At 37.7% G+C, this 15,740-nt stretch overlaps 3 protein-coding genes across 3 annotated transcripts; 2 read left to right on the plus strand and 1 right to left on the minus strand.

Annotated features, from left to right (window-relative positions):
• Window positions 1–3,493, minus strand: pla2g12b (phospholipase A2, group XIIB; the record flags this gene model as incomplete). The annotated part of the gene is made up of 3 exons (XM_083906268.1): window positions 1–119; window positions 262–427; window positions 3,464–3,493. 3 exons carry the CDS (start codon window positions 3,491–3,493, stop codon window positions 1–3), a joined length of 315 nt encoding a protein of 104 aa, XP_083762394.1.
• Window positions 3,494–5,217: 1,724 nt separating this feature from the next.
• On the plus strand, window positions 5,218–11,469 carry LOC310940984 (uncharacterized protein; the record flags this gene model as incomplete). The annotated part of the gene is made up of 10 exons (XM_083906055.1): window positions 5,218–5,470; window positions 5,562–5,640; window positions 7,174–7,402; window positions 7,697–7,707; window positions 8,271–8,384; window positions 9,169–9,286; window positions 9,366–9,475; window positions 9,561–9,697; window positions 10,315–11,324; window positions 11,450–11,469. The coding sequence occupies exons 1-10, from the start codon at window positions 5,394–5,396 to the stop codon at window positions 11,467–11,469; spliced, it is 1,905 nt and encodes a 634-aa protein (XP_083762181.1). The 5' UTR covers window positions 5,218–5,393.
• Window positions 11,364–14,028, plus strand: LOC310940719 (uncharacterized protein). The gene is made up of 4 exons (XM_083905710.1): window positions 11,364–11,777; window positions 12,716–12,826; window positions 12,914–13,002; window positions 13,569–14,028. Exons 1-4 carry the CDS (start codon window positions 11,519–11,521, stop codon window positions 13,878–13,880), a joined length of 771 nt encoding a protein of 256 aa, XP_083761836.1. The 5' UTR covers window positions 11,364–11,518; the 3' UTR covers window positions 13,881–14,028.
• Window positions 14,029–15,740: the final 1,712 nt, after the last annotated feature.

The following is a 15,740-nucleotide window of genomic DNA, read 5'->3' on the forward strand; positions in this document are numbered from 1 at the left end:
TTAAAGTTCATCTTTCTCCTCTCCTTGACAGTAGCACGATGCCCTCTGGCTGTTCATGTAGGGCCTGCAGCCCAGAGTCCATACGGTGTTGAACAAGGTGTCGGCGACAGTTTCGCACGCTAGAAAAGTGACAAAGCGAAAGGAGAAAGTGGGGAAATGTGTCAACGTGAAGGTCACACGAGGCAGTGTCATACCCAGCCTGCTCTTCTTCTTTTTTTTTTTTTTTACATCAAATTTGAAAGATTTTCAGTGCTCTCTGACCTTCAACCTTTGACACGAAGCCGAGGCTCTTCTTGAGGTCGGAGCAGATGCTGTGGAGGCACCAGCGGAACTTGGAGTCACAGCGGTACTTGTTGGAGCCGCAGGTGTCGTAACACATGTCCAGCTGATTGCAACACTTGGTCATAGCAGGGATGCCCATGTCCATCTGCCACAAAACAACAACAGAAGTCAGTGAGGGTGTGGTGTCAAGAGTTTGGACTGAGGACTAGGCTTTAGGAAGGGAAATAGGGGACAGTTATGTTCACTTGTGTCTAGTTATATGGGTCTAAAATGAATATACTTCCCATAGGAATGTTTGTACAAGTGTATTATTGCTCTAGAATAAGCCTTCATCATTTTAATGAAAGGATTCTAGGGATTCAGTACAGTCAAAAGAACTGCCATTCCCACAACTACAACACAGCTTAGCCAGGTACCGGCTATAAGATCAAGGCAGTGATAGAGTTATTTTAGACGTTCATCATGGCAGAGTTGGCAAAAAAGAAGCAGAGAAAACGATCTGTGTATTTGCACTTCCTCCGTGTTTGCTATTGTTGTAAAGGCATTTGTGCTGCCATTTTTTATGAAAGATTGCTTTTTAGTTTTCAGTGGGTGGTTGGCTGTTTTGCCATCGGCATGGACATGGCTCCCTGGCACTGTTGAAAACAAATGCACATGGCCAGGGGAGGGGAAGTGAGGGGAAGTGAGGGGGGTCGGGAGCATCAGAGGTGAGTTTTTATGACAATGAGGATAAAGAGGTTGACACAAGGGGGAGCTCTGTAGAGACAAACAACCAGACTTGCAAAGTTCCACTGCTTCACAACATGTAACCTACAGTCATGGCTGCTGTGGGAATGTGGTGGCATACAATGGCGGCCTCCATAAAGCAAGGCCCTTGCTTAAAGTGCATATTAAAGGCTTATTTTTAAAGCTACAAAAACCAAAGTATTTAACAGTCATACAGACATACTACTTACTTATATTTAAGTGTATACATATTAGGAGGTTAAGAGTTTGTTAAAAGGGGAAGGTACAAATTAAATAGCAAACTCTTGTCTGTCGAGCCCCTGATAAGGGGGTCACACCCTTATTTATACAGTAGTTTGAGCACAGTCAGAGGGGAAAAAAAATACCCCTTCTGGAATAGGAAGTCCAAAGAAGTAGGAGGTGCATCCATCAGGTTCAGGCATCTGGTATCCAGGACGAGGAACAGGAGCTTTACCTGTGAGGGAATCAGATTAGGTGTGATCAGATGGAGGTCGTGTTTCACAACAGACTAATATCTGACACGTTCTGTGTTGTCACCACATGAAACCTCTGCTATCACACTGAGGTCACAGTCCATTTCCAGATATGCACCTCCACGATAACAAACATGGCAATAAGTGAATGAGGTCAAAATATCAACCTAAGTGAACTGTCTTAGTCTTTAATTGAAGATTACGATTATTAATTTATATATTTCAGATGTTTCAGTGTGCACTCATGGTGAATTCATTTTGATACTTAAATTGTGAATTCCAGCAGTAATTAACTAACAACTAATTAAAATCCTAAACCAGTTATTTTCAGACTTATGTTCTAGCTGTTTCATTTACTGTTTAAGATGGCACTGAGTGGTTTCTGTACTCTGGTGTTTTTTTGCTTTTTACTTGTTAATTCTGTTTCTGCAGCAATTCTGGACACCCTTAAACCAGAGGAAAGTTAAAGATTGCATAATTTTTATCTTCTGACTCGACATATTGCACAACTTCCGTAGTGCACAGATAAAAACAGAACTGTTGATATTTTAAAGTAAGATTTGACAATGTTTTATTGTTTATCTTCACATATCTATTTCTAATTTGTATGTTTATATTTTCATTGTTTCTACAGTTACGACTGAGTTAATTTTAAAATGTACAAGAGAAATAATTATACTACTACTACTATTATTATTGTTATTATTATTGTTATTAATAATAATAATAATAATAATAATAATAATAATAATAATAATAATAATAATAATAACATCATATACACATAGCACTTTTCAAGTTATTTCCAGATAAAAATGGAATACAGAATAAATGCAAAGAAAACTGATATTTAATCGGTGTCAATAAATTGATACTAACACATTAAGTAATGTGCAAATACAGAAGATGCTCTCGTGAAAAAGATAAAAACATCCACATAAAATTTTACTTAAAGAATATGTAAGAATGTGGCCAAAAACGGTTACTACACTCAAATTCAAAACACCAAGGTCTTTTAGGTTTCGTTTTGTTTCCATTGTTTCTCAGGCGTAACTGGCAACCCGTGGTTGCTCGGCAGCTGAGATTCTACTGACTGCAATGATTGGTAGACGGCGGTAGGTGGCGCCACATGTGAAAACATGATTTCAAAACATAAACATGATTTGCAGTCCGCAAAATATTTTTTTAATGCAAATATTTTGTCTGTACTGTTGTTGTTGGTGAGTTCAGTTTGTTATATGAACATTATTCCTGAGTCTGTGACATATTAGGAGGTTTTTTATGGCCAGATGCTTTAGATTTATTACATAATGCACCTTTAAATTTTGAAAATAAATGTTTAAAATAAGAAGTACATAACAATATTGTCATAGACGTAGAGATGCAATATTATAGGAATTCCATCTTATTTGCAGTAGCTTGGTACCAAAAGTTTGGTCATAACATTGAAAATATTATTGGTTATTATCTATTTTTGGTTCCTAAAGATTTTCATGTGAATATATTTGCTGATAGGCATTGCCATTACAAAGCTTATAGTTGTATATTACTGCAGAAATTACACGTTATTACTGTAATTAACTCCTTGTTACAACAATATTGCACATTCTTGCTGTTCTGTAATGTAAAGTATTACCTAGTATTTTGTGTTTACCAAAACATATATCCTTTTATATTCTGTTGTGAGTTTTATATCTGAAATTGTCTTGTCTGTAACTATTTGTACTATCCATGCTGCAATCTTGACCAGGACTCCCTGTACGAAGAGAAACCCTGAATCTCAATGGGACCTTACTGGCTAAATAAAGGATGAAATAATAATAATAATAATAATAATAATAATAATAATAATAATAATAATAATAATAATAATAATAATAATAAAATACCACTCACATCTCAATGGGACCTTCCTGGCTAAATAAAGGATAAATAAAAAGATCAAATAAAATACCACTCACCATATCTACAGCGGTACTGACACACTCCATCACGTCCACCCATAAACTCCAGCATAGAGTCAAAATAGCCGCCGACAGCCTCAAAGCTGCCTCTGATAGAACCCACTCCCCATTCCTCATTCTCATCCTCCGTCTGTGCTCCATCAGGAGCTTGGCCTGATGATGAGGATGGCGTTGGAGGTGCAGCAGAGTCCTCGGCCTCCTGAGCAACAGCACCAATGGCGAACAGCCCCAGCAGGAGCAGCAGAGGAGCGAGAAGAGCCCAGCGGCAGGTCATCCTGAAGCTCGGGCAGGTCAGTGTGAACACTGGAAACACAGACACGCACGGACCGAGGCAACAGTGAAACTGTCTGAGTGACCTGAACTTTGAGCCAGACACAGGGATGGCTTCACATGTGGAGGAACAAAGTCCAGATTCTATATCTCGGTAGATTTTCAACATCACAGAGCTTTTATTGTTCCCCCTGATTGACCAGTGGTTGCGTTTGCTGACTCATACTAAGCCAATGAAGATTTAATAAAATTTTAATCCCATCAGTTTCAGATTGGATCTGACTTAATCAGTGTTGTTTAAAGTACATAAAGGGATACTTGAGTAAAAGTACAAGAATCTTACCATTAAAATGACTTTAGAAGTTGAAGTCACTTTTTGTAATATTACTTAAGTAAAAGAATGAAAAAAGTGAGTAATGCTTGAGCAAGGTGTGGCTTAGTGGTAGGGCGAGGTGTCTTTCAACTGGAAAGCTGTGGGTTCAATTCCTAGTCCTGCTAGTCTATATGTGTCCTTGAGCAAGACACTTAACCCCATGTTGAAGTGCCTGAATGGGTATGAAAGATGGGTGAATGGCAAAACTGTAGTGTAAAACAGCTCATTGAGACTAGAAAAACTCTGTATAAATACAGACCATAATACCAACTCTTCTTCTGTTATTTTTTGGTAGTATTGAGTAACAAAGATAGTTAAAGGAAATGTGGTGGAGTAAAAGTACCCAATTTATTTAAGAAATGTAGTGGAGTAAAAGTAAAGTAAAGCTGCGAGAAATGTAAGTATAAGTACAGATATTATGTGAATTTATATTTCTAGCAAATTTTACTTTTAATCCACTACATTTCCTCTAACTATCTGTGTTACTCTTTACTACCAAATAAAATCAGAAGAGTCGGAAATTGTCTGGAACATGGGGTTAAATGTCTTGCTGTCGGACGTATAATAGGCTAGGAAGGCCCGGGAATTGAACCTCCATCCTTTGAGTTGAAAGACCATTTGCCCTACCACTGATCTACCATCAATCCTCACCTCTCTCCTCAAACTTAAGTACATTTTCATCCATCTAACAAGAGTTGCAGGGGGAGCTGTTAAGTACATATTTTATATTACAAAATTACTTTTGATACTTAAGTACAGTAAATAAATATACTTTAAGACTTTTACTTGAATTCAACTTCTACTAAGTAATTTTCTGTTAAGATTCTTGTAGTTTTACTCAAGTATCTGTTTTAGGTAGTTAAACTATACTGATTAAGTGTTGCTTGCTTTGTGGAAAAGTGTTGATAATACTGACACCACTGGCGTTGCTTTTGCCTTAACGCATGCGCAGATACGACAACATCAGCAAAAATAGTGGGCGTGTTTTACCGGGGGCGTCCTTTCCTGGGTGGCTGCGGCTTCAACTTCAATGACGTTTGTCCAAAACACGGAAGAATAGCTTAACGATGAAGTGATGTCGACAGAACCACGCGAATGTGAACTGATGTGAACAGCTATTAAACTTAAATCAAATAATATTTGTGGAGACCAGGAACTGAACTCCTGCTGCAGACAGCTGGTTTAGTTAGCTTATTTGCTAGCTTGTCTTTTTAAAACGTCCTCCTGTCGCTTCTCCTCTTTCTTTATATGGAGTAACAAACAACTCGGGCCAGGGGTCATAGAATGGCTTTCGCAAACCTGTTCAGTGGATTGTTTTCTGCCAACGAAGACATGAAGAGTCAATCAGCCATTTCACACAGGTACAGTTCTTAGCCTAGCGATAGCTTATCCTTTAGCTGTGGTGCGTTTAAGGGCCAGTGTTGTTACCGTTCGATCTCATTTTTCCCCCAGCAACGAGGTGAATGACGGTGAAAGAGGGAGCAACAGAAAGAGGCAAAGAAAGAAGAGTCAGACGGAACCTGACAACAAAGTGAGTAAAGGTTAATTACAAGAAGCAATTATTATGTACACGTGTGTTCAATTGCTTGTCAGTGATCTTGTATGAAGTAGCTAAAAGGGATACTTGAGTAAAAGTATCTGACCAGAAATTACTTTTATACCAAATTACTTTGGTAGAAGTTGAAATCTCCTTTTTATAATATTAAGTCTTTAAGTATATGACATTTACTGTATTGAAGTATCAAGTCATTTTCTGATATAAGATAAATAAACAACTAAAACTGTAGTGTAAAGGCGCTCATCAAGACTAGAAAAGCTCTATATAAATACAGACCATTATCAACTTCTTCTGATTGTATTTTTCTAATAATGAGTAACAAACATTTTACATTATATTTGGTTACATTTAGTGACATTTATTCACATTTATTCTGTATGACAATTACATGTGGCCCTTTGAGGGTACCAATTATACTGATGTGGCCCTCAGTGAAAATAAGTTTGACACCCCTGCTTTACATGAATAAGTAGTAGTAACAAAGTATTTGTACGTTGTTACATTGATAATATCAACACTGATAATATCAAGGAATGAGTGATATGGAAAATGTTATCACGATAGAAAACATTTTTTTTTGTTTTTTTTATAATTGATATCCATTTATAGGGCTGAAACAATTACTTGAAAATTGATCGTTATTAATTTTGATAATCGATTAATTGTTTTTAGTGTTTTTTTTCACCAATTAAATACTGGTTTTCTGATTATTTTTTGATGTGAACATTTTCTGGTTTCTTTGTTCCATATAACAAATAAATCATTAAAATGGAATCATGTTGCTTTGTGGACAAAACAAGACAATTGAGATCGAAATAATCATTTGTTGCAGCTCTATATCCATTATTATAGTGATATTATGTCAGGCTGTAAAATGACGCTTGATGAAAAAAAACAGTTCACACATGAGGCAAAACACTTAAAAGTACAGTGTGTCAAATTAAGGTGAAATTATTTTTTTATTTGACAAAAATTGAAGGTAAAATAATTATACACTTACCCTAACCCTTATAAGCATACAATCACCGCAGTGTATGAATTATTTCCCCAAAATGAGACAAACTAAATATCTTTTGAGTTTTGATGCTAACTGAAGGCTATAAATGTTTCTAGATTTTTCACACTGTACTTTAATTGTAATTATGTGTTATGTCTCAGAGTGTTTGCACAGTGCTGTTGTAAAAATTGTGTCCAGGGATGGCACTTTTTCATGTCTGATACCGATGTCAATATCACCAACTTGAGTATCTATCGATATCAATGTCAGTATGATATACTAGTTTTAGACCTTTTAAATTATGAAGTTGTTATAGAAGCATGCAATATATAGGATTGTGTCAGATTTAACATTTCTTATCCTGTGATTTTGAACAGTATCAGCCTGGTCGGCTCATCCCTAATTTTTTCAAGCATAGAGAATATGAATGACACATTCTTTTTTGTTCTTATCACATGTTTGGCCCCTTATAGTGGGCGTTGTTCAATTTATTACATTTCTTTCCACAGAGACAATGTTCTCAAACATGGCAACCTTACAATACCAGAAACAACACAATGCTTAACAGTCAAGCTGGAAGTATTGGCCTCACCAAGGAAGTGACCTGTAACAACACGAGCCACAAAGGTCAGAACAACAAAGCCAAAAATGGCCATTACAAGCAGCAGAAAAATGAGGAGGAGCACCACAATAATTTGCATAATCAGAATGAAAGAGGAGGCAAAGGAAGAAGAGGGGGTGGAGGAGACAGAGGAGGAGGAAGAGGAGGAGGAAGAGGAGGTAGAGGAGGTAGAGGAGGCAGAGGAGGCAGAGGAGGAGGAGGAGGAGGAAGAGGGGGAAGAGGAAGCAGCTCCTATCAGACCAGATCAACTACAAGAGGAGGCAGAGGATATGGTAAACAGAGACCTGACAGACAGGTAAGCAGGATACATATTATTTATCATCAGGCTGTTTTCTGTTAAAATGCTTGAATGAAATCAAAATGATGTGTTCCATGTACCTCGGAACTGGGAGTGAGTTCACCTATTCCAGCCAAGAAGTCGGTAATACTTTACAAGTACACACTATTAGCATTAGTTAAGCATTAATAAATATTGAATTAATCATTTCTAATACATGAATACTCATTAGTATATGCCAACACTTCAGCACATGAGTAAAACATAACTGTGTTTATAAACTACATACTATGAGTAGTCATGCTTTATAAATGATGAATTCAGTATTTATTAATGCTCAACTAATGCTAAAAATGTGTACTTAAAGTGTTACCATGAAGTCAGAACTGAAAATTTATCTCAGGCTAACTATGAAACTATTATTATATGAGTGCTATTAATGGGCAATGCAATTATAGTAGTTTAGTTACTAGTAATGAAGTTGCTTCAAGTTTCTGTGGAGCTGTTTGATCTGAATGATTTGCCTTTTGCACTTGGTCACTTACTCTCCACAGCAGCAACAGATGAGATAAAGTCACGTTTATAATTTGTTTCTGAAACCTTTTTCTTTTATTTATTGTGATCCCCTTCATGCCTTGCGAGAAAAATTGCAAGAAGTCAAAATGAGTGGATGGGTTAATCTAATACTTGTGCTTATGACCTCTTAGGATGTCCAGGTAAAATCGGTGAGATTCATGTCTGAAGAGTTCAAGGAGCAGAATGCTTTTCTGGTGGATGGACAGCTTCTTTGTCGACATTTCATTTGGGGACGATGCATCAAGGCAAGTTGTCTCAACTTTTTAAACTTTTTTTGTTTAGAATTTAGGAGAATCTGTTAAAGTTTTGTATCATGTTGGCTTTTTATCCACATGAAATTGGTGTTTTGGGAGCGCACTGAAATACTACACTACATGGACAACAGTATTGGGACGCCTGACCATTACACCAACAGGGACTTTAATATGGACAGCTTCCACACTTCTTGAAAGACCTTTCTCAAGATTTTGAAGTATTTGTATGAGAATTCGTTCTGTAGAGCATTTATGAGGTCAGACACTGATATTTGACGAGAAGGCCTGGTTCACAATCTCGGTTCCAGTTCATCCTAAAGGTGCTCGATGGAGTCTGTGAAGGCCAGTCAAGTTCTTCTACAACAAACTCAAAGTCAAACCATGTCTTTATAGTCCTTGCTTTGTGCACAGGGGCAATAGAGCAAAAAGCACCTTCCTCCAACTGTCACAAAGTTGCAAGCATAGCATTGTCAGTGAAAACAAAATGTCAAAATGTCACCCTGACGTTTTCAACCAATATGGAACTTTGGGAAAACAGTGATGTCATAGCTCCACTCCTCTAACCTTTAAACCCACTGGACATATTTCTTCATGGAGCTTGTACTTCATGCTTTATGAGCGTGCCTATGTATATCCATTATTGATGTATTTCCGTGGAAGTTACAGCACCACATACAGGCTTGGTATTATGTCTGACAGCTTTTACTTTAATTTTGTTATTTTTGTTTTTGTTGTGTGGATGAAGACATTGCTCCCCCCATTAACCTGTTTGCAGGGTGACGACGAGTGCCAGCTGAAACACATTAAGGGTTACAACGGTCTCATCAAAGACGTCTGCAAATTTTACGTCCAAGGATTCTGCACGAAAGGGGAGAGCTGCCCGTACATGCACAATATCCTTCAGTTCAACTTCAATAATGTGCTGTATAATAAAATATAAATGTTGAAAATATTTCCTTAATAAAACTGCACAGTCATTTCCCTGCAAGTTCTTCCATAAAAAAGGAAAGTGTCTTCAGGGAGCGGAGTGCAAGTTTTCTCACGAGCCACTTGATGACACCACTAAAAGACTGTTAGATGAGGTGTGTATGTAAACATTTATGTTTCTGAATATTTCATAATGCAATGTATTGATGTACTGAAAAATATTATTGCCTCTCATCGTAGGCACTAAAACGGGACATTGAACTTTATGAACTTGCAAAAAAAGCTGAGCAGGAATCGTCGGAGCAACCAGAAAAGATGATTGAAATTGCCGAAATCACCAAGGAAACAACATCTGAAGCACCAAAACACCCACTCAAGTATGTTTATTTTGTTTTTTTATTTAGTCAAATGTGAAAAAATAACAATCAACAAAATAACAAATACAAATAAGAGTGAAACTTCATCAAAAGAACAAAAATAATTAAAAGTCAAAAAGTGTAGGATGAATTAAAGAACTTTTCTTGTCCTAACACTTTTACACTCACAGTCTAAAAAGTTTGCCTGTCCAAAATCAGCACCTGTTATTGTGTGGAAACGCCATTCCTACCTTGAAGTTTATCTTAAAATGAATCTCAGATTTAGAAATAACCTTATTATAATTATACTTGGGTATAATTAATGTAACTTCAGTGTGATTTCCCCCCCAAAAATATACTGTACATATGAATACATTCATTTAAAAGAGCAGAATTAGATTTGAATGTATTTGCAATCAATATAGTGCAAAATGTTACAGTAGTGTATAGTCTGCTGTGTGAGTGTGCGTTCTTGTATTTGTTACCTCTTTAGGATCTTTTCTGGAATAAATCCAGACCTTTCAGGACTAGTAGTTCTCATGGAAATCAAAACTTGGTTCCTCATTTATTAGAAACTGATTATGTGTTTGGATATAAGCTGTGGTATCAATGATAAATAGATATTTTTCACTTTTCAGGCCAATCTTGTATAACAGTGGAGAAACGAACACTGTTGCAGATGTTGCACCTCAGGCATCAGATAGTGCACAGCCTCACAGTCCGACATCTGCTAATCTTAATCCTGAGGAGCCGGTGTGTTATTCAGTGGAAGCAGTGCTTGGATCTCAGCTGTTTAAACCATTCCAGAGTCTCTTTACATCTCCTCAGAGTCAAGTGTCTACATCTCTCTCTGGTCCAGAGAATTCCTCCGCTTGCATGTCAGACTCCGCACGCCGAAACACTGTCGTTCCCTACTCTGTTGAAAGGGTCTTGTCTTGTAAATCAGCAGCAAGTTCTACCTTGAGCCACATACCCACATCTTCTCCTGCACAAAGTGTGCTATATACTCCCCTAAGAGTTCACAAAGATCCTCTGCTGAGTCCAGAAACTGAGACGCTTGCATATTCTCACAGTTCCAGAAGAGAAGCAACTAAATCCCAAGAAAACATATTTAAAATTTCAGAGACTAAGCTCACTCTGTACAATGAAGATCATAAAAAATGTGGGGAAAAGGTGGCGTCCATGAAACCTACTCGAAGATCATCTAATGAAGTCAAGTTGGAGATGCTGGAGTCTGTGTCTTCCAGAAGAAAAAGACATGTTCAGGGAAGCACACAGCAGTCTGTGGATGCTTCACTCCCAGTGAAGTGTAAAGATGAAGCCGAGTTCAAAAGCAAGTTATATTCTCCTACTCGTCCCTCGCAGCCGAAGCAACGTTTCTCTGGTCAGACCCCTGCCTCTCAATTATCACCAAAGCCTCACTGTCCCTCCTCAGGTTTTTCAGAGTTTAAATGCAGAGCTGCTCATCCTGTTGAACCTGTCTCCAGCTACAAGGAGATGAGTGATTTTGAAACCTCAAAACAACCCGCTGAAACTCTCCCACAACTCAAAATACCCCAATACTGCCTCAGACCTGGCACCCAACAACATGATTCTACTGAAGAGTGCAGCAGTGATGCGGCACACTGTGGTGTCCTGTCAAATGCCCGTAATAAGACACAGAAAAGACCATTTTATAGCCTTTTTGCAAACCCCATCAACGACAGCCTGAAGTCAACTTCATGTCTTGAATCGACTCCTCCATCTCTTCTGTCTTTCTGTTCTCCTTTACAGTCCTCACCCTCCAGAAGTAAAGATACAAGTGTTAAAGATGAGGCTGAACCTGTCCGTTCCTTCCTGAATATGTTTGCTGCTCCTCTCAGTCCTGCAGCGACACCTCTGAAGGACAAAACTTGTGTCAGACATAGTCCCAAATTCTCCCCTAATTCTAAAAATAACAGTGAGGTTTTATCTGAGGCTGTAGGTCGAGATGCAGAACATCAGGCCAGTCTGACCTGTAACTTCACGCCACCTTCTCTCACCGAGGTTTCGTCCAGTTCAACACCTTGTATTGAAAATGCAGATCCCTCTACAACACGTGCTCAACAGAAGTGTGACAAAGGTGAGGACATGACGTATCACCTGTCTGATAAACACAGGACTTGTGCTGGTCACAGTCTAATGTTTTGATAAACCACTTCTAGCTTTGATTACAGCACTGATTCCCTGTGGCATTGTTTTGATAAGCTCATGCATTATTTTGTCACTAAATGTATTTCTGGTGCCTTTTAAGGCTAGGTAATGTATTGATATTATGTCTATATCAAGATATTGTCTTAGATTTTTGGTATCGTCATATTGTGATAAGGTATCTGTGATGACTTTTCCTGGCTTTAAAGGCTGCTAATCATCATATTTACTATATTCAATACATTTGTAAAATACAATTGATATTATATATTGATTAGAAAATACATAGAATCTACAAAATTGTAGTTTCTAACACCTGTAAATATCCTCCATTTAACATTAAACAGACAAAGAAATGAACCAGATATTATCTGACATGAAAAGTGTATTTTATGATCATGTAATAATAAAATTTGACTTTTCATGTCAGACAATTAGCAATCTTTATTTTATTGTATAGTGTATTGTCACTCTCACTCTTTGAGAAACAAAAACATCTCAAAAGAAAACTTTTTTTCGAGTCCAGAGAAACAACCTGTGTGCAGCTTTATATCCACATTTATAACATATTTATCAGGATATAGCCCCAACATATCAAATATATTTAATAATATTATTTATAAGTCATATCACCAAGCCTTTTGGTGCCCAGGGGTGAACATTATGACTCCCTGAACCATTCTTTCACAATTAGAACCTGATGAGCCCTGGTGTTGTCATCCTGGAAAAAACCCAACATGGTCATTTGTGGTTTCCTAGTCTTATACAGTATTCGATATTATGTTGACTGAGATGTTTTACATAATATTGGATAAGATTCATGGCCTTTGTGATAAAATAATCTTAACTCTGCTCAAATTTTCATTGCAGGTTCTGCAGCACCTGCAGGATCTACTCACACTTCAGTTCTGAAGACTCTCTTTCTGTGTTTGAGCCCTTTCCAAGACGACAGAGAGCAAGAGGACAATGTTCCTCCTCCAGGTTTGCTGCCAATCTTCCAAGTTAAAGATGCATCGTTTTGTATATCTCTGAGTAAAATGTGATCACCTGGTTTTAATTGCATTTCAGTAAGCGACAAAGAGCAAAACGGCATAGGTGTTGTCTCTGTTCAGCAACGACGGAAGAATAAGAACAAGAAGAAAAAAAGGAAAACTAAGGTCAGATGGACTGGACACATTTTCTCACGTACCACACTTAATCAGCTTCATTCTTGATCAAAGTAGTTGGAAATTGTGTTTTGTATGTTTGTGCAGCACTAGATTTTACTTTGAATTCAAGCTCTACTTTTTTAATGTGTTTATATAACATCTTTTATTTGTTGAAATCCTCAACAGCCAAGTTATCTGGAGGGAAGAACATATTTAAGCCACTTAACAAAAAAACCTCATCTCATACTATCTTCGTCTACTCTAGAATATCTTAAAAATATGTTTCCTTTTCCAGCTGGAAGCTGAAGGTAAAGGTAAATCAAACTGTTTTCTCTCCGAACTGAAGTCCATAGAGATCAATTTCACATACAGCACAAACGTGTTAAGTCCTTTGTTCAGATTTACCTCAGTGACATAAACCTACCACACGACAGCAGACGTGCAGCTCCTGTGTCATCGTGTGCTAAAACACTGATTTTCTCAATGGATTTGGTGCAGGAGTGTGAGTGGTTTACAAAATGCTGAAAATGACAGAACATGTTGTCTTGTTTGTTTGTTGGTAATCTGCCTTTCAGACTCGGACAAATTCCCAGCAACAGTCGTGTGACAGAAGTGCTTCAGAGCATCAGCTGTCTCCTCACACCTCTCCAGTCTTCATGGAGACGACAGCGGGGTCAACTATCAGCAGTACAGTCGGGACTGAACCACAGGAGCAATGCTTGGACTCACAAAATGTTACAGTAACGCACCTGACGCATCAGCACAGCCGACAAAGACCGTCACACACCACAGAGGGAGGAAAGAAAGGGACTGAGAATGTGGAGGTCACACCACTCAAAGATCTTTTTAAAACTTTAGACACTGCTCTTTTCAACTTTGAACATTAACTAATTATTTTTGTTTTATCTCAATCACAATCTTGATTAAAGACTTTTAAGTAATTAGTGTGTTTGCACTTGTGTTGATACCTTTAAAGCAGGGGTGTCAAACTCATTTTCCCTGAGGGCCACATCAGCATAATGGTTTCCCTCAAAGGGCCAGATGTAACTGTAAGACAGAATAAATGTAAATAACTGTAAACACACCCTCAGAAAAAGACTTTGGAGCACTGGTGATTTCTTCAGCCACAATAAAGCTCGCTTTCACTGCTGCATGGTTATGGCTTTTGTGAACACTAAAAATCTTTCTCTTCCTGGACATTATTTGTGGATATTTCAATCTCAATTTCACTCGTCGCATGATGCATATACAATGATACACTGCAAACTAGTGGCGGGATGCCGTCACTTCACGGGTAACACAATCACCATGCATTGTTGGAAATGTAGTTTATGGTCAACACACGCCTTAAAGCAGCATAGACCTTGCGGGCCACATAAAATGATGTTGAGGGCCACATCTGGCCCCCGGGCCTTGAGTTTGACACGTGTGCTTTAAAGTTTAAGTAGACAAAAACTTATCACATTTTATTGAGATGCTTTAATATGAAAACAAAGAATTTTCCCATTGACATGAACTTTCCGTGTTTCAAAGTAGCCATCATTGAAGGTGCTAATTGTGGTAATACATATTATGGTGGCTTGAAAAAGCAACAGTTAGAAAAAATAAAACACATACAAAAATAAATAACCATATAGATCAATGAAAACCATTTGGATGCTAAATCAAAATAAACTACAAATAAAACTAATTTTGCTCACTTTTTATTGATAGAGAGCAGAAGCATTTATAATAATAATAATACATTTTATTTGTAAGCGCCTTTCAGACTCTCAAGGTTGCTTATTTAACAATATTTATACACACCATCTTAAAAAAACGTGTTATAACTAGCATCACAAATATCTGAAGGCTGTTTACTCATAATATAACTATATATTACAATGTAAGGCCAAGGCACACAAGGTCAGGAGAGCCAGGAAATGGCTCCTCACTTCTCAGCAGGTTTTCATCGACAAAGGGTTAATGGGGGCTCGTCCATCTTTTGATCACATGATCAGACTGGACACAAAACCTGGCATTAAGACTTGGGTCTGTGCTAAAGTGACGGGAGAATGTGTGCTTTTTCATGTCGTCTGCCCCATTTTCACTTACAAGAGCAACATGTTTCTTTTAGCCTTGTGATTGTTGTAGTTCCTGAGGAATGTCATGACAGAATCTTGACTGCTCAGGTGTGGTTGCCAGAACCTGATGAATTAGGTAAACTAATTATTAACTCTCGATTAGTCATTGACTAGTAATTCAATAATCGATAGGTAACCATTTAGTCATCATTCACTAATAAAAACCTTCTTGTGGTATTGGTTTAATGTGCACCAAAAATGTACTGATGATCCCTTAATTATTAGTTCCATCCATCCATCCATTATCTACCGCTTTTTCCTCCACCAGAGGGTCGCGGGGGGTGCTGTGCCTATCTCAGCAGACATTGGGCGATAGGCGAGGTACGCCCTGGACAGTTCGCCAGTCCATCGCAGGGCCACATATAGAGACAAACAACCATTCACTCACACACTCACACCTACGGTCAATTTAGGGTGACCATATTAGTTATTATTATTAATTATTAGTTACTAATAATTAAGCCCTTAATTATTAGTTACTAATAATTAAGGGCTCAATAGACAGAGATATTAAGTAATGCTTTTCTCATAATTACATACTTACTATGAACCATTACCTAATGAGTTAATAAATAACTAATGACGTTTGTTTGCTGTGTACCAAAAATTTAGTAATGAACTCTT

Source organism: Microchirus variegatus (genome assembly GCF_963457635.1).
Source record: "Microchirus variegatus genome assembly, chromosome: 19".
NCBI lineage: Eukaryota > Metazoa > Chordata > Actinopteri > Pleuronectiformes > Soleidae > Microchirus > Microchirus variegatus.